Here is a 19,249-nt window from a genome sequence, read left to right on the forward strand (position 1 = left end):
GCTTTTCTTAGATCCTCACCTATCTTTTAAAAAGCATTTCATACCGACCTAATGTTATAGACATATAACAGACACCATTCTACAAGCCATTAGAATCTTGTATTTCTTCCTCAAGGTAATAAAGTTATGATTTCTCCTAAATTACTTGCAAGTGTGCACTGTAGGCACAACAGCTAACTAGTAACACTTGCTAATGAAGCCCTGACAATCAGTACAACCCGACAGAATTTAATCCAATAATAAAAGGATTTTAGCACATGATTTCATCCCTGTCTTTGTCCTCATGCTGTATTTTGCTACCCCTTTAATTGTGCAAGCTGAACTATTTGTAGGACTATGCTGTAAACCACGCTGCTGAACAAATTTAAATGAACAAAAAGTTTACCTAGTAACCACCACCCTCTTTTTAAAACAAACAAACAAACAAACCAAAACCGAACACAACCCTACATCATTTTAAATGAGTAAACTACTCTTGAAAACTCAGAAGCAGAGAGCAGGCAGAAGACAAAGGCCAAGCAATGGCTGCAAAGTGGCCTTAAGCTTTACAAGAACAGCTTGTTTCCATTTTAGACTTTGGTGCTGTTTTATTTTCAGACTTAAAGCTAAAATGGAGCACAATAACAATGATGCAAGTAGTTCTTGTTTGTTTGGTTGGTTTTTTAAATGTAAATGGAAACCGATCATAAATCACACCAAAATCCCTCAGCAATCACTGTTTACTTCACAGCAAAAGCAGCTTTTCCATATAGCAAAACATGCAAGGTATTAATCATCAATTACATTGAACAGAATCAAACTACAGTCTAAAGAACAGCTCCATTCCTAAGAAAGTGGAACACTAGTACAATTGCTGTCTAATAAAAGAGAGTTTCAATAAAATGGAAGGGCTTTTTCAGAACAGGTGGGAAATCCATCAAAATCTGTCTATCCACCGAACGGTAAAAAAAAAAATAAATCTGAATTTAGAGATGGATCAATATTCAGTTGCACAGCAAGCCTGAACATTCCCAGGTTTAGTTCTGATTTGGGTATAAAGTATTACTGTCTTCAAGTAGATTTTAAAGTGGCATACAGTTGCTAGGGAAGAACAAATAATAAGAAAAAACCACATATTTAATATAAACTCAGTAGACACTTACAAGTTTTAGCCCTAAAAAATTATTTCCCATTCTATAAGACCTAAATCATTTCAGTCCTGAGAACTGTTCACTCCTTTCCAGTAATTCAGGCACACAGTCTAGTTAGGGCAGCTAATCAATGTTCGTTCATCCATCCACATTCACCCCACCGCAAAGATGTAATACCACATTTTAAAAGCAAGCACATGGACAACTACTTTTACTGATGTCCTACAACTTATTACCAGAACTTGACCCATACAGCTTGCCCCCTCAAGCATCCAATGACTCATCTCAGTGAGCCTAGCAAAAATAAAAACAAACAAAAAGCCCGACTTCTAGATAGATTTCACTTCTCAACTTTAACCAGTCTCTTCTGCCTCTTTTTCCCATTACCCAAGAACTTTCACCCTGACAGAGGCAAATCTCCGCATGCATTTTGAAAATTTTATCCTTCTCCTTTATTATGCTCTCAGATCTACATAGCATTGAACAGCATTCAAATAGCTTGTTGAGTAATGAAAGGTCAGACATGCCTGTCTCGTCTCTTCCAATGTATTCTAAAGCTCTCCTGTTTTTAATTAAGAAATATCTTTGCTTCCACCTTGTACTTCTGGTTGTACCACAAGGGCTAAAATGAGAACAATTACATTTCCTAAGAGGGGGTATACATATCATTTAGCTTAAGCTTCCAAGTGGAATGCCTGAACTAAAGAATGTGGACTCCCCTGCAGTCAAGAGAAGCAAGATCAGTTGTGTCCCCCCACCACCTTAGAGCAATCCTCAACAGCTTAGTTAGAGAGGTCCCTAACTTAACAGGCAATTAAAGTCTCTCTCCTTAATTAACCCTCAAAGCATTTACATGTTAAATTCTACCAAAATATTATGCTCTAATCTTTTTAAGATACAGCTAGCTGCTATGTTCAACCACTTAATGTATCTACAGGAATAAAAAGTTAATAGAGCTACTTCAACATTTTGCATTTAACTCCTCCTAACACTCAACTCCTAGTTGGCCTCCAAACTGCTCTCTGAATTGCAAATCAAAGTGAAAAGCTTCATCTGTTAAATGTGTATTTATTTGTCTGAATGAAAATACACTTAAATTGAAGACATATTTCCAAGAAATTGAACCATATAATCCTACCTGCTCCAAAATTTCTAATTGTTCCCTTCCACATTAGGAAAAGCAAGTGGCACTACAAAAAAGGGCTTTTAAATATAAGCTGGTGACTTTTGGAGCATCTAGTATAGAATTCCTTCTTCATTTTGCTATATTCTAATTTCCCCTTGGTCTTTGCCCCACCCCCATGTTCAGAAGAGCGGTCTTTCAGCCAAGCATTCACTTCATAATACAATATGTGGGACCATCTCGCTCCACAGGAACGTATTTTTGCATTGCAGAGCCATTACAAGATTAAAATGTTGACAAATTCAGCACCATCCTTCTGCTAGTAAACCCATTAGCTGAAATAGTACTCGTTCAAAACATCATTTAAGTTGCATGAAATGCTGGCTTCTATGCTATTTTATTTCATACTTTTTACCAGCAGCCTAGTCCTCTGATTCTACATCTGCTGGAACCAGTTTTCCAAGTAGCTTCCTTCCCCTCCACGTTGTTTGTGAAGATGAGTTTTGTAGCAGGTACAAGAAGTAGAACTTCTGTGATCATTCATCTTTCTCACATGTGTGTTATCAAACATAGTGAAAATATAAAAAGATTACTTCTCAGCTGTAGCTGCACAGCATTGCTATGATCAAGCCTGTGTGAAGGAATGCTAAGCCTTAAGTACGTTTCAACGAAGCCTTTAAAAAAAACCCACAATTAAAATTTTTAACCTTGCTACAACTTAGCTTGTCATACACACCAATTATCAACTGTATTTGCCTTGCACGTAACTTTTAGTTTAACTTGATTTACTTGAAAGTCTGCTTCTAGATACACAAAATTCAGAACAGAATTTGGTACTGAGCATTTTTTAATCTCACCTTCAAAGTGTTTAAAAGGGAGTTTAAAACGCTAATGTTTTTCTTTGACTACCTATAAGTTGACAGTGCTATTTCAGTTCTCTCAGTGAATTGTTGTTGCAACAGCTACAGCACAAACTGGGCTCTGGAAGAAGAAAATGTTACTTTGTAATGAGTATTAGTCTTTAAAAGCCAAAAAGAGGTGATTAAACCTTTAGCTTCTAAGTTTAACAGGTCTATTCTAACTACTCCAGCAGGAAAATCATTCAAGTGTCTTAAATATTTAGTTCTTTTCACTTAACGCATTTAAAAATCCCAAATACAAATGCAGCAGGTTATCATTTACATATTTGAGCACTAGCCCCTTTGAGTCATCACTGGCATTCAGAACTGATCATACATTCAAGTATCCAAAACCTTGAATGCATTTTTTTTCATGGGTTTAATCTTGTTTTAACACTCAGAAGACTCCAAGTGTCCCAGCCCCATAACGCACATAGTTTCAATGGACATGAAAATCTCCTTTAAAAGATATCATTCCACACTCCAAGAGAACGCGTTTAGCATACCCGACTTCTCCGAGATACAGGAAGTCCCAATGACGAGCCATTGTCTACATCTCCCATAAGGAAGTCTGAAACACTGCCAGAAAAACAAAGAATTGTGTTACTTCATTACTTTACCTCACCAAGCAATTTCAGATCCCTGAGAACAAAAATTGAGATGGTGTTTCTAATATCCTTTAAAAATTCTGCAAACGGTTTTCAGAAGTAGCCTTATATTCCCTGCAATTTCTATACCATCGTTTTCCTTGTTAAGAAAAAAACCAAACCAAACCAAAAACCCAAACAAAGCAGTAAAATTGTTCTGGATGAGGTTAATTTAAATTAGTTTATCAGCTGGTATTTGTCCAGAAGAAAACTAAAGTTTTTGTTGTTGTTTAGTCTTAATTTGATTCAGCTCAACTGAGCTCTTCAAAAACTCCTTCTGGATTCCAACTTACACGTTTCCAAAGGTGAATGCCAATGTTTCAATGGAAGAAAATATTTCACTGAAGAGTTCTCGCTTGTTTTCTTCGTTAACTTCTTTGAAGTTCACCGCTTAGGAAGAAAATGAAAACCCAAGGGTGAGAGGTGGGTTCAATCAAGCAAGTTTACTAGGTCTATAGACAAATTTTATACACAGTCTCCTACAGAACACACATTATACTTTTCTGAACAATTGAAAAAACACAGCTTTAAAGAAGATCAGTAAGAAAGTAAATACTAAAGGAAAGAAATTAACACAATCCAGATGCTTCCCACACTGAAATTGGATTACTCTTTCACTTCCTATACCTTCCCACTTAAGAAGCGGCTTTGTGTGGGAACATGATGGTAATGTGAGAGGAAGAGGAAAAACAGTCATTTACCAGCAAGCCTCAAATCACACAGCAGCAGCAACACCACAAAGCTGCTCACAAATTCAGTCAAATATTTGAAAAACTGTTTCTTTTCTGGGTAGAAATTTCAGAATTCAGAACAGGAGCAGTAGTTTATGCCCCCGCCCCCCCCCCAACTGTATGTGATCCTGTGTATGTATCCAGAACACAGGATTTCTGGCTTGAGTACAGACAAACAGAAAGCTATCAAACGGTAGTGTCCATTGCAAACCCCTTTAATAGCTCCATAGTCTGGCAAAAGCCCCTCGGTTTTGCCTGTTAAAAGTGGGGAAGAAGCTCAGCATAACTATCGTTGTTACAAAATAGGAAAAGGAGCGTTCCTGGACAAACTAGATGGTTTAAACTGGTGATCAAGACAAGGCTTTACCCACTCAACACTGAGCCTTTAACATGCTTCCATGACAAACTGGAATAATCAGACAAGAATGATTCATCCAGAGTTTCTATTAACAACTGGTAGACAAGGGGGCGGAGGGACAAAGGAGAAGACAAAAAAAGCACAACCATTTTTTTCTGTTTCCAACTTAACTCCTTAATCATTGGTGACTGGGGAATTTTTTGTAGAGAAGTCGCATACACTCCTTTAAGCCAAAGCTGAGCCCTCTGGATGGAAATTTTCCCAATTTTAAATTGCAAGAAGTGCCAATTCCACATTAGTATTTAGTTTTAAAAAGTTTATTTTTTTTTTAAGCAATGCAACATTCTTAATTATCTAGATGCCTAAGTTACACTTCGGCTCATCTGTTTCAGAAATACCACAATGACACATGTACAGCTATTCACCCCTACTCATCACCTTTTGCAAGACCTGTGACAATGTTAATTTACGTATCCTCCTTACATTTCAAGTACAAATATGGAAATAATGGACCTCAATGTCTTCTAGAAGTAGCAAAAATTAAATCACGTTAAAATGTTGTCCATTCTATACACATTTTTGTAGCAAATTAAAGTAACAGACTTTTTAAGATTAAAGTATTCAAACTTCCTGCCAGGTGCCTAAACAAAGAAAGTACAGTAATCTGCTCCCCCATTAGGCTTCCTTTGTGAAAGGAAAAGTTTTTAACCTGTAAATTAACACAGTTGAATCCATTCCTTTTTACACAGCATGCCAACAGGCCTGATCGACATTTTTATAACAACTATTTCTATACAAAGCTATTACGGCAAATATGTATTCTTCTTGTGGGCTATTTTCACAATTACTTGCAGGTCTGGAAGAATGTGTTGTAATAAGCCTACAGCAAAAAAAAAATCGCCACGTATTACAAAAATATTAACAGTCTCTGTTGCCACAGTTCACTGCTAACTTAAGGCTTTTCCTACCTCTTCATTCTTCTACACTTTGTAATTACATAAAAACGTGCCTCTGGCACCTTTGTTTGAAATGAGACTCCATAAAGCTCAACAGATGATTTTTTTTTTTTTTTAACAACTTTGTAAATAGCAGTAGATGTCTTTATTTTTTTTAAATTCAGATTACTTGAAAACCTCAGCTTTCCAGAGATAACACTGCTTATAAATCTAAACTTGCATTCCAAATCATTAAGCAACAACAGTTACTACGAGATCTATTGATTACCAGCCACTAATGACTGGAAAAATCTTTTGGGTGCCAGCATGAAATGCAAACTGTTTCAAAAATAAAAGGAATCAACAAAATCTGTCTATACATTCAAAGCACTTACCACTGAAACATTCGTATATCCATTAGCTGCAGTGTCTTCAGAGAAAGAGCACTTCTTTCACTTTGCTAATGAGACATTAATATAGATAGCCTCTCCCTAAAGAAATGCTGTTTGTTTCACTCTGCCTTCCTGTTCCAGGAAGAGTTTTGTTAAGCTTTACACTTTATATACCAGAGAAATCCTTTCTTTTCAGGATCCATCACAAATGGAATAACCAATCTCAAATTTTTCAGAATTACCACTTCTCCCAAAAAAGTTTAGTCCAAGCTCTTAGTAACTCAGTGGAATACAAACAGCTTTCTTCTAGCTTACTACCACTGGAATGCTGATGTACTTAACATCGACTTTAAAGCATGCACGCTCTTTCCCCAGGACATCCTGACTGCACACAATAGCTACTGACAACAATGAACTATAGTAATCTTTCCATGTCTGGAAATGACAGCCAGCTATCTATAGTTCTACAGATTTCAAAGCAAGTATACAACTTAACAACACTTTTAAGCAAGACTTCAGATGGCACATAACAAACTTTAAAAAAAAAAAATCACCTGATAGCAATACATTAAAATCCAGAATCCAGCACCTGAAATGCAAGCCTAGCTTGCATTAAAGTGGATCTGTATTTCCAAAGCTAGCAAAGCTGCGTTCAAACTGAGGTGGGTTTGGCAACCTCATCAAAATGCTGCAAGACACTGCAAAGTTTCAACTCTTGGGTCATGCCATCAAAAGCTTTCTAAATCAAGTACAGAACAGGCTGGAGAACCAGCAAGAGCCATGGAAGCTTTGGAAGCCAGAATCCCAGAAGCTGAAGCAACACCTGAGGACATTTGAACAATGCTTCTGAAACTATGAAGAAGAGGCCGTCAGCTGTCAAGACCAAAGTGCAACCAGGGTCTTTAGAAGTTGCTGCTTAAGACAGCTCACAGCGACCACAGCACAGCACACAAGCTTCTGTGATGCTCTTGTGTCTTCTTCCAGTCAAAGCCAGACAGCACAGCCCAGGAAACCCAGGGGACACAGCCACGCCAGAGTCTGCAGGAGTCTGCTTGCTTCCTCCTTCCCCCTCCCCATAGACACATGCAGGACTGGCAGCAGCAAAGCTACCTTGCCAGCTGTCTGCAGAGCCTGGACAAGTCTAAACTACACCAATTTGCTGAATTTACTCTTTGCAGGTCAATTTTCTCATACCTAATAGACAGATACAGTAACACAATGATCTATTTTCTTACACAGGAATACATCTTCAATCCATACTTTACTAGATGACTTTTAAGCAGTAAGCAACTGGCTGACTTGTTGGAACCGAATACCTTTGCAACCAGTTTTCTGTCCTTAAACTCCCAACAATGCTTTCAAGAACCTTTCGGAACTATTTCAAAAACAAAACCACCACCCAAGCAAACGAGAAAACCAACCAAGACCAAAAAACACTCCCTCTCCCAAAACAAAGACTTGTAATACTTCTTGTTATTACCTCTCATCTTAAAAAAAAAAATGTGTAAAAAATACAGGGGGAGGAACCTGAGTAAAGAGCAGTAGTATGCAGACTGGAAAGAGGTAGAAGAGCATTCTCAGAATCTCACAGCTAGAGAAGGCCAGCAGCCTGTCCAGGCCCCACTGTTCTACTTTTAGTTCTCTGTGCCATGTAATTTCACCAGCCTGTACTTACTACCACGTTTGGCAGCCACCCCAGCTTTAGCTGGATGCCAACAAGACAAGTTTGAGGAACTGTTTCCTACTCCCTCCGTAATAAATTTTGCTCTGAATTTACATCACTGATACACCAACAAAATTGAAATTACTTCACCTTGCCAGAGGTATTTAACTTTGATGCAGAACTATTAGGAAAAAAATATACCTAAAAAGGGAATTTCTACAAGACAACTGAAATTTTCAGCTTTACCAGGAATCTGCGTGATTCTAGTGATTCAATTAAGTCAAAGGGGCAATTTAGAGCAAAAGAACAGTACAAACTTGAATTCAGCGTGGGATCAAGAGAACTATATACTCTGGGGCCTTCAACTATTTAAAGACACTGAGTGGGAAAATAACAACTATGAGTATGATGGTGTGCCAGACTGGGAAGTGACTTCCAGAAACAGGAGTCTAAACAGGTTCCAGGCAGGACGCTTCAATAAGTCTCAAGTCTTCCAGATCAAGTGAGGTGTCATTTAGAAGATACTCTTCACGAAGCACTCAAGTAAGCACGTATAAGTAGCAGAGTCCAAGCAAAGAGGCCTGGTGAACCATGTCACATCCAAGATACAACCAGAGAAATCAAGGTTCTTTCCCTTCACCCCTACATTCTCCTGCAACCTCAGTCTAAAATGGTAAAAGTCTGACATTATCTGTTCTGCCAAACATCATTTGCTGTAGCAAGATTAAGGTAACATGCTATAGCTACTTTTTCCTTCAATCTGTCCAAAAGGCAAAGCATTAGACATCCAAAGCAGAACTACAAGCACATTCATATCATTCCCACTGAAGGACCTGAGAAATGACTGAGAGGCTTGAAGGAGGGGCACAAGCACTCTAATTTCTGCTAGTATTCAAAATATTCCCACTTGTGGTAATTTAAAGGGGATGGTCTGTCTACACTGGACATCACGTTTAAATCACAGTTCAACTTGTCAAACTTAGGAGAATACTTCACAAGCTAGAGTCACTGCCAGTCACTGGTTCCAGAGTTATTGTAACTGATTTCATTAAGAGCAAAGGCAGTCATTTGTTAAAATAATCATTTTCCAAATAACCAAGTTCCAAATACAAACTAGATTTGAAACCGTGGCATTACGCAAAGATTCAAAAAGGTCTTTCTAGAACCTAAACCAGTTATGCTTCTATTTCTGAAGAGGGGGGGATATCACGTGTAAATCCCAGCTTGTTTCTATTTCATTCCCTCCTAAATAAACATGAGAAATTTTCCATCTCAGGTTAATCTTCTTCCTAGTCATAAATCTGACTACAGATACAGAGTGCTTCCACATCTTTTTATAGTTCTGTCCTCCAATGACAAGAAACAGATGAGTCAGATTAACTTCTTTCATAATGTCCCATTAACACAGCCTGGGAAGACAGAGGAAAGAGGATACTGGTTCTGTCCTACCAGCTCCTCACATTCTTGTAGCTTCCTGTTTATTCAAAAGTTACATTACTTCTATTGAAAGAACCACAGCTGAAAACCTGTGAACGCATGTGTTACCGGCAGGCCACTGTAAGCAAACCTGAGGTCTGATATGCTCACAATTCACCACAACATGCTGTATTTTTACTTCAGCTGCCTCAGTTCCAGCAGTCATACACTTCGGTTTGAATACAAACATGGAGCAGTATGATCTTCACACAAAAACCAGCTGTAAAAACCAAACAGGTGCTGAAGACAAACTGCCTTCACATTTACCACAGGTTATACTGGGGGGAGGTTTTGCTGTTCTCAGAGAAGTAGGACCGAAGTACCAGGCGGAAAGAGCTGAAGCCCTGTAACTCCTTGTTTCCATCTCCAGATACATGAGGAATACAACAAATGGCTGAGCAAACACCGATAGGTGTTACTAAAGTCTCCATACGAAAGTACTTGTTTGTATCAAAGGCTACAAATATTGAGGTAGGACTGCCCAAGACCACCACCTTTAGTGTGATCCGGAGCTCCCTTTCCTTGCGATTAACTTGGGAACTCTGGGAGGCGAGGTCACACAGCGCTGGACCACAGGAACAGCGATTCGCCACAGAGCGAGTTCGTGTTTGCTTTAGCCAAAGAACAACCAGACAGTTTAGGCCAGCCTCTCTGTTCTAGGTCCAGAACGTATGCTGCTTATGAGACAAATGAATAACTCCATGAGTGAGAGTGCTATGAACAGCAATTGCACTTTTTATTTATTTATTCAAGCTGGAAGAACACATTTGTATCAGATCAGCACTGTGCACTATACCATCACTGTACTTTGGATCCTGTAGCAGGAGTCCTAAAGCTAGATTTTCAGTACTGTCAAACAATTGCCAATGAGAAAATTATTCACAGAGTAATGTAACCAAGAGCGGAAAACAAATTCAAAACTCGAGCTCAGTTCCAGCTCAAGGACAAAGACTGCTACCATAACAAAATCAACTCCTTTCGTGCCTTTTTTCTTTGAGAGGTTTCTCATCATACAAGATTATATTTAAGATAGTTCAAGTGAGCTATGGCTGGACACAGACTTTTCAGATGTACCTGAAGTATGGTCTTACAGCTTCACCCGTTTCAACACATTTGACAGAAAACTGGAAGGCATGACCATACTGCTTTTGTTTCAAGTGGCACTCTTACAACAATGAAGAGTAGAGTTACTTTCAAAATTCTGTAATTATACAATATGCACAGTGCTTTCCTAACAGTAGTTTTTCTTTCCATATAGGAAATAACGCAACCCCTCCATGACTGTAGCTCCTCATAAACTCAGTATGTTAACAGTGAGTGAACTCTACAACACAAACATTAGTAGTTTATTCCAAGTGCAAACATATAAATTATATGAACTAAAATCTGTTCAGGAGGGAAAAAGCTAAAAAGTATTCATGAATATCTGTATTGCCAAAAAAAGGCTTAGTACTAAAGTTATTTCTTCTGCTCACTATCAAGAGAAATAAACGAATCCCAAAATAACTATTTAAAGAACAGCTACTCAAACCTGGCAGAAACAGAAGCATGTAAGAAAATGTATTAAACACCGATGTATCTGCCCAGGGTTCAGTGCTATTGAAACTGTATGATGGAACAGTGTGCACCAAGAAAAAAAAAAATATGTATGGCATCAAATTCAGAGGGCTGCAAGTACTCTGGAGGAACGGATCATGTAATCCAACAAAGTGCTTAATTCTCCACTTCGGAAGTAGAAGGGTAGGAGGGAGAACACATAAATCTAGATCTGGAAAACTAGTTCAGCACTAGAACTACAGAAAGTGACCTTGGACTTATCATGAACATTAAATCGAACACAAAAGTTAACAAAAAGATCAACATAATTATGGAATCAATCAACAATGTTACCATGTGAGACAAGGAAAGTAATTCTACTGCTTTACTCTGTAACAGTAAACTTGGACCGTATAGACAGTCACCAATTTGGGGCATTGCATATCAAGAACAACACTGATAAACTATGTAGTCCAGAGAGGATAGGTATTATTGCAATAGCTTTTGGAAACATGATTTAGCAAAGGCGGATGTAATTTGATTTACTTGCATACATTAAGTCAGTTCTCCTCAACATTTCTTAAATTAAAGAGCAGTTGAACATTGTCCGCTGAAATTAGGGGGGCATGGAAGAGACACAGTAATCTTATCATAGCATTTAAGCATGGAAAGAGCTTGTCTAAGGTGGACGTAGAATTATGTTCACTAAACATTTAACCTGTTCTCATGTGTAAATATCTGATTACCATTGTACATGTGTACTTAACTCTTCCCGAGATCAATGAGACAAACAGCAGCCTCTCAGGGATACCCTCTGCATTTCTACTGTTATGTAGAATTGTCTAAAGCAAGTTCAGAAGTTGCAGAGTTACAATCCTGTGATCATTTCAAATACCAGGGACAGATCTATAGGAAACTCTACATGTAACAGGAAGAAAAGGCAAAGTGGGCTGCTAGTACCTGCCAAGATCAAACAAACTGGCAAAACTATAGATCAATAGGAAGAAACCATAAGAAGCTTGGAAGAATCCAAGATACAGGATTCAGGCAGCTAAACACATTAGCATTTTAACCGATATTCCTACTTTACTCAATCAGCAGTGTATGTTCAGACATACTAAGATAATTAGGAAACAAGGGGAAAAACCCTAGAACAAGGAGAAAAACTAAATTACACATCTCTGAAGGAAGATGTTCCACATGATTTAACACAGGCAATAGGTGGAGATTTAACCCTACTCAAAGCATTCTCCACACCACACGGAAGAAACCGTACTGGTTCCACAGTCATCTACTGGACTTATTCCAGAGTAGGGAGAGCCGCAGTCAAAGGCTACACAGAGAAGAAAGAGCTATGGTTTATGGGGCTGGAGCAATGGTGTGCTTCACCATTTGCATTTGTCTGACACGCAGAGAACTTCAGCAGCAAAGGCCAGCAATGCAAAGTATTAACGTATATGTCTGCAAGGCTTTTTTTGTTGCTGTTGACACCTTTACCGTACTTATGATCTGTTTGTGGAATTTATAACTAAGTATTAGGCCATTCAGATTTGGATTGCTTATTTAGTTACTTCTTCACTTGATATAAATACAACACCATCCCTACAAATTATAGAATTAAGTAAAGATTTTGGGCAAATCTCTAAGAGGATAAATGCAAGGTTTATTATTCTGTGATCCACAGGTAAAGAAAAGCTCAAGATCAAAGGTTTGTGCTTTTGGAATTTGGTGTGGGTTTGCAGCCAGCTTCCTATAAGAAGAATTTTATTACATCAACAGGAGAACAAGCTATTTAATATTACTTTTCACTTGGAGAAGGTATTTTTAAACAAGTGTTAAGGTATTTCTCTTAGAAGAAAGACAACCCTGTTTCTTCTGTATACATAGAATCTTATCTAAAACTCCAAGCCAGAGTCAATCAAGTCATTAATTACAATTTTCCAATATGAAAGGTAGTAATTCCTTACCTTTTACTTTTGCAATAACTGTTCCTACAGCACTAAGAATATCGACTGAGTTTAGAGTCTGATGTTTATTTATCACTGCTTTTAAAACACGTAGCAACTCCCCCAGGCGTTCGTGTACTACCTGATGCAGGCCATCTTGATTTTCTGAAAAAAGTAAAGGAGAAACTACATTAAAATAGTAATTAACACGCAATCACATTACAAACCACTTTGATGGTATTCAGCTGCACTGAAGTCTAGGCCATATGGAAGCTGTGCCTGCTTAGAACAAAGTAATTGTTAAAAAACAATGCCAACAGTTTACCTGCAATGTTGTATGCTGTTTACACATAAACTCATTTCTCCCAAAAAGTCAAGCAAGTATACTAATAAAAAAAGAGACTCTACACCAATGCCCTAAGGTTTCTGAATTATACCATCTTCTTTTTCTCGTGTCATTTAATCAAGCACCATTTTGATAATTACATATATTCAAAAAAGAGTATCAACAAAAGCAGGTTTGGATTGCTCATTAGGCATTTCTTCACCTGATACAAATTCAACACCATTTCTGTTTATTCATAGAATTAAACAAAGATTTTTGCCAAACATTGGCTAGCTTTTAACTCACACGTCAGTCGAATCTCAAGCATCTTTAGTATATAAGCAAAGGTCTGTCTTTAAGCACGTCAGTCCTCATAAAGAAGTTGAACACCTAGATTATTTTGTGGAATTAGGCCTAATCAGAAAAATTCTCAAAAAAGCACACATATAGGGCAATGGTTTTTACAGCATAAGCCTCTTGCTATGTGCCCCTAAATCCTGCCTCGCCGCCTTATTTAAAAAAAAAAAAGTTCTTCTTGCATACATGGCACAGGATAAACCACAAGCTCTTCCGTTCTGTTACAGAAGAGGTGCTGGTGCACGGAATTAAAGTTTCACATGTGCTAGAGTGCTGCGTTGCAAGTTGTGGTAAAAAGCTTTCAAATTCAGGAAAGTCTAGCTTATGAAAAAGAAAAAGAGGATCTAATACAAGCTGACTCACTTCCCCACTGAGCAAAAAGGAATGGCAATTCTATGTTGTCTGTGGCCATGATAACAAACAGGTCAATACAGACAATTACAGTACAGTGCAAACTGATTCAGTGTTGCTCAGAGAACAGTTTCAAATCTGAGCCATTTTGTTCTGGCTACAAGACATTATATTTAGGCTAGAGGCACCTAAATTTTTCTGAGGAATCAAAGTACAAGGTCACACATCAGTACAGTATATCACTACTGTCAGGTGGGTAGGTGGGGGGACTACATACAAATTACAGGTGATTGTATCAAGTGCAAAAGCAAGCCTTCTGAGGACTACTGTGCTTCAGGCTTTATCTCCCTAGATGTCAAATATCAGATTTTTTTTCAACTCAGAGTAGCTTATACATGGTCAAAGGAAAAACCTTGACTCAGGAAGCAGACTAAGGCAAAAACTTTATCTACCATTCAGCAGCACTTTGCATGTTTTTTCCTGCTGGAGGGGAGTAGGAAGCTCTATCTGTAACAGGGGACACAGAAGTCTAGGAAAACCCATCTTACACAGCAGTAAATTAAGAAAGCTCTATGTAATTTATGAAACATAGTTGTGGCTTTATCTTCATTTACATCTATTGTCCTGGTTTCAGCTGGGATAGAGTTAATTTTCTTCCTAGTAGCTGGTATAGTGCTGCATTTTGGATTTAGGATGAGAATAATGTTGGTAACACCCTGATGTTTTAGTTGTTGCTACGTAGTGCTTACACCAGTCAAGGACTTCTCAGCTTCCTGTGCTCTGCCCGGCGCACAAGAAGCTGGGAGGGGGCACAGCCAGGACAGCTGACCCAGCCTGGCCGAAGGGCTCTTCCAGACTGGATGGCATCATGCTCAGTATAGAAACTGGGGGGAGTCGGCCAGGGGGCAGTGACCACTGCTCGGGGATGGGCTGGGCATCAGTCAGCACATGACGAGCCGTTGCATCACTTGTTTTTCCTGGGGTTTGTTCCTTCTTTGTTGCTGTTGTTTTCCTTTTCACTACAATTTTTAATTATTTTATTTCAATTATTAAACTGTTCTTCTCTCAACCCATGAGTTTTCTTACTTTTGCTCTTCCGATTCTCTCCCCCATCCCACTGGGAGGGGGAGGGGGAGTGAGCAGCTGTGTGGTGCTTAGTTGCTGGCTGGGGTTAAACCATGACATGTATACATAATAGTTTTTAACTGAGGACTCAAACACAGCAAAGGCAAAAAATGTTAAGAGGCTGTTACTAAATGTGGCTATGATTCAGTACATATACATTAGTGGCAGAGGTAGTTTATGACAAACACACATTGATCTAAAGGCATACTATAGCTCAGAGTTTGGAACTTACTGGGGAAAGCAATTCAGGCTTGAAGCAGTTTCCATGCAAGCAACAATAGCAGACGCTGGGACACTGGATAAGAAATGCTTTGTAGGGGATAGGGAAGAATATTAGAAAATGATGAAAGGCATGAAAATAGTGGGTAGGATCAATTGCTTACTAATGTCTTTCAGTTAAATATAACACACTTCAGACAACTCAACAGAGCAAGCAGAAGCCCGATTCAAAACAGAAAAGTGTGATGCTTCATGCGAGAGACCTGTGGAATTTCTTGCCAAAACACAGCATTGACACAAGAAGTTTACATGGAAACAAGGAGAGACTGCACAAGCTCTTCTAAGTTTCCCTGTGGGTTACTACCGAGACAATAAATACCTTACCAGGTCAGGCCACGGGTCCAGCTAGCCTGTGCCTTACACAGCAGTGGGCGATGCTGCTTAGGAGACTAGACAAGACTGGCCGCTTTTGCAGTCCAGTCCCCCAGCACCCACAACTGCTGCACCACAGTTGCTCCTATGCGCTTCAGTAACTGCTTCCAGACCTGCAGTCTTTGAATTCATTTAATTCCTTTTGAACCTGCCTCCAGAACTTCTTTTCACTCAACTACTCCACTCTTTAGTCTACTGAACTGCTAAGCATTGTACTAAAACAAACAATGTAACCTGCGACAGCTCAAGAACTCCCCTAAGCAGAAAGGGTTCAGAGGATATGTCCAACTTATCATTTTTACTTTTCTCTAGCTCTTCACTTTTGGCAGTCATTGGAGCTCAGACACTGAGTTAGACACAGCTTTAGTCTAAGCCAGCATGGCCATTGCCACCTTCTAACACTTGGAGAAATACTATAGCTGTCAAAATGAAACCAGAGAATTTTAATGGTCCCTTCGGGCTTTAATCCATCAAAGCCTCAATTGTACTCCATCAAGGCAAGAATAAATGCTGTTGGGAGTACTGGGCAGCTCCAGGCAAAGGCAACGGGGAAAAGGAAAGACAACAGAGCTGCACTGATGCCCACAAACCCAAAGTCGCTCAGACAACATCGAAAATGTATCTGAAAATTATAGTAACATGTTATTTTCAGGAAAAAGGATATTAGTTAAAAGTAATTCCAATTAGTTTATTAAGAAACATGTCTAGAGTGTAGACTTAAGTTTTGAAATAATTAAGGAGGAGGTAGTCTATGGAGGTTGTATCTCATCTCTTTACAGACCTGTAGAGGCAGACAAATATTCCACAATCCTTCACTGGGACTACTGATTTATATTGGGAGGACTGGGACAGATAGGCTTTTATGGAGGCATTTGAAGGCTATACGCCACAAACCTTCCACATCAGCTGTCTCTGTCTAACCAGAATATATGCAGTCCTCAAGTGAAGGGCATGAATATTGTGGTCACTTGGCTAGAGATGGTCTGCACAAGTGCACCATTTGACCAGAACTGCATCTCTTGCCTAGCCAAGATGAAGGTGTCCCCGTCTTCTGTTGTACACATGTCCACTTGTGGCTGGAGAGAAAAGAGTTCCTGATCACGTGATCAGGAATACCCATGCACATACCCCACAGCCAGGTCCTTTTGGCGGCATGGTGGGTAGTCTTTTGGACCCCTAACAAGTAGGGGAGGGGAAACAGGGCAGGAAAGCAGCCAAACCAATCTACAGATCACTCCCAGTTTGAGTCCTCAGGAAGCAGTGCATCACAGGCGTATGACAAACTGCATGAATTTTTCTGGCGAGTTCAGTGTGACCCACAACTACAGGCTTGTCATTACAGGATAAAGCAGGCTCTTGAGGGTCCTTACAGGTTAGGTTAAGGAAAAAAAAATCATACAGAAGACTAATTAAAGCATATCTGATCCCCAAATGCAGTTTCTTAATACTAAGATTTGATAATATCTTACAAGACCAACAGAGTTGGAGAAAAAGGCAAAATTAGTGGGAGGGGGAGGAGAGAGGAAAAAAAAAAACTTAAGGGACACAAAGCTCTTCAAGTCTGAAACAGAAGCAGTAAGCTTCAAAGGGAAATGTAAGTTGAAAACAACTGCTGAGTTGAATTAGATGTTTATCATACCATCCAGGAGAAGACTATCACTAAAATAATGCATTCAAGCATGACATTAGTTATTTGTACTCTCAAAAGCAAAGGTCTGGCTACACCCCACTGAGATGTCTTTGTATTCCATCACTGTATTATTTGTTTACAAAATATCTGAAACATTGTTTCTGTGCCTCCAGAAGACAAAAGGTCTGTGACACAAGCAGCGCTTGGGGAGAGGTGGGGGCAGAAGCCATCAGGAACCGCAACCACACCGCATTCAGCGACTGACACTCGCCAAACAGACACTAAAACAGAGATTTCCTGTTCAGGACAGATTTATAAACCTCAGGTAGTCAAACAATCTAAATATGCCAGATTAACAGAAACACAGCTTTAATCCTAAAGAGTCCAAAAATGGCTAAGAGACCAAAGCAACGGTAGAGCAAATACTGTTTACAGTGAAAAGAATGCATGAGGAAATGTGTCTCCAACAAGTTTCTGCAGCAATTCAATCTGACTTAAGCAGTCACAAAAATTAATATTTACTTTCAGTTTTTCTTCTGTCCCTTGTCTCGCCGTACACATTCATTTATCTACATGAAGTCAAGCAGGAAATTCCTCCACCAGTGGATGCTATATCGAGTTTAAAAATCTTTCTCAAGCTTAATGACATGAATTGCAATACCATAGAAGACTAGTTAGTACTCGGGCCCAGAGGACTGCGACTGATAGTGATCCTGCAGCACAGAGGACTTCTCTGGGCACGTGAGTTCAGCTGTTTGCTTAGGTGACTACAGTTTTCTGGAATCTCCTGGAAGAATCAGTCTTCCCAAAAGAAAAAACCCAGAGCTCTTAAAATTGAAAAGGAAAAAAAAAAAAAAAAGGCTTGGAGAGCGCTTAGTAGCCTGTCATTTACATTAGCTGAAAACAAGCTCTTCCAAAACGTAAAGGCAACCACAGGAAAGCATACTCTGTAGGAGAAGTGGAGAAAGAAGAATAGGGTGAAAAAGCATGTATTCAAAGCTGACAAACCTAACGCACAAGAATGATGTAACAAAGCAGCTGGGAAGCCTGTCAGTGTTAGCCAAGCCATCTCAGCAGCACGCTGTTGCCACCAGCATCCCACTCCTCAATGGTTTCGGTCACCACATTTTATAACCACTCATCCGCCTTTAACGTAAAAACAGCATAAGCTACCTGCTTTCTAATTTTAGGTATTTCTCAACAGGAAGCCTTTGTTTAGCAAACGTTAGCAAGCAATAATGGCCTTACAGCTATGGATTCTGTTCATGCAAAACAAAATAAAATTTGCTCATCAAGCTTGTCAGCGCCAGCCACCCTCTCTGCCAAGTCAGGGCTGGTCACAATACATGCAGTCAGGAAAGGCACTGCTGTGTCAGTTGGCTGGTATTCTTTTGTCTGACCTGATTTATTGTTGGCCCAAACATTTATGAAGCTGTTTATTTCGACAAACGTTCGCCAGAACAAGTTTAAATACAGACTAACATACAGTTTGTCCCCTCCATGGCCATCGCATACCCTACATTGCTGTTCGGACCCATACAGAAGATGCATGCACCATTCTGCTTGCCACTTCTCCACCTAGAACATTAATGCTTTCTAACAGCAGCAGACTCTCCCTCTACTACCCAGTTTCCACCAGTCATAAGAGAAGGGGAACCACTAATACAACTATTGTTTTCCTGTAGCTAAAAGTTTGTTTAGAACTGAAGTTGGTCACGCTGATGAAAAGGAAAGACAGGGGGTTGATCTAGATAAACCAACTGAAAAGAATGCATCCATGAAAAATTCTTGAAGTTGAATTACATATGAGACTTTCAAAGCAAATATTCTAGTTCACAGCATCTAGTAAGGTCCTGCTTTCCATAAGAAGCTTTTTACAAGTAGAAAGATGTGATTATTTACTTCATGCATTCAATAGCTTTCAAGAATGTTACACAGTGAAAGGTACTATCAGCAAGGAACAACCTGCCATGC

At 39.2% G+C, this 19,249-nt stretch overlaps 1 protein-coding gene across 5 annotated transcripts in view; it reads right to left on the minus strand.

The window, feature by feature from the left end:
* Positions 1-19,249, minus strand: part of ARHGAP29 (Rho GTPase activating protein 29) — a 54,984-nt gene that overhangs the window by 15,903 nt on the left and 19,832 nt on the right. For 4 of the 5 annotated variants that reach the window (XM_087733182.1, XM_087733183.1, XM_087733180.1 and 1 more), the window contains exons 3-5: positions 12,858-13,001; positions 4,093-4,189; positions 3,659-3,731 (exon numbers count right to left, since the gene is read on the minus strand). In XM_087733182.1, coding sequence (XP_087589308.1) covers positions 3,659-3,731; positions 4,093-4,189; positions 12,858-13,001 — 314 coding nt within the window. Of the gene's footprint in view, positions 1-3,658; positions 3,732-4,092; positions 4,190-6,218; positions 6,447-12,857; positions 13,002-19,249 lie in introns of those variants that run through there. The other variant, XM_087733184.1, reaches the window with a different exon arrangement.

This window comes from Nipponia nippon, unplaced genomic scaffold, assembly GCF_047370975.1.
Source record: "Nipponia nippon isolate SJK-2023a ecotype South Korea unplaced genomic scaffold, ASM4737097v1 scaffold_5, whole genome shotgun sequence".
NCBI lineage: Eukaryota > Metazoa > Chordata > Aves > Pelecaniformes > Threskiornithidae > Nipponia > Nipponia nippon.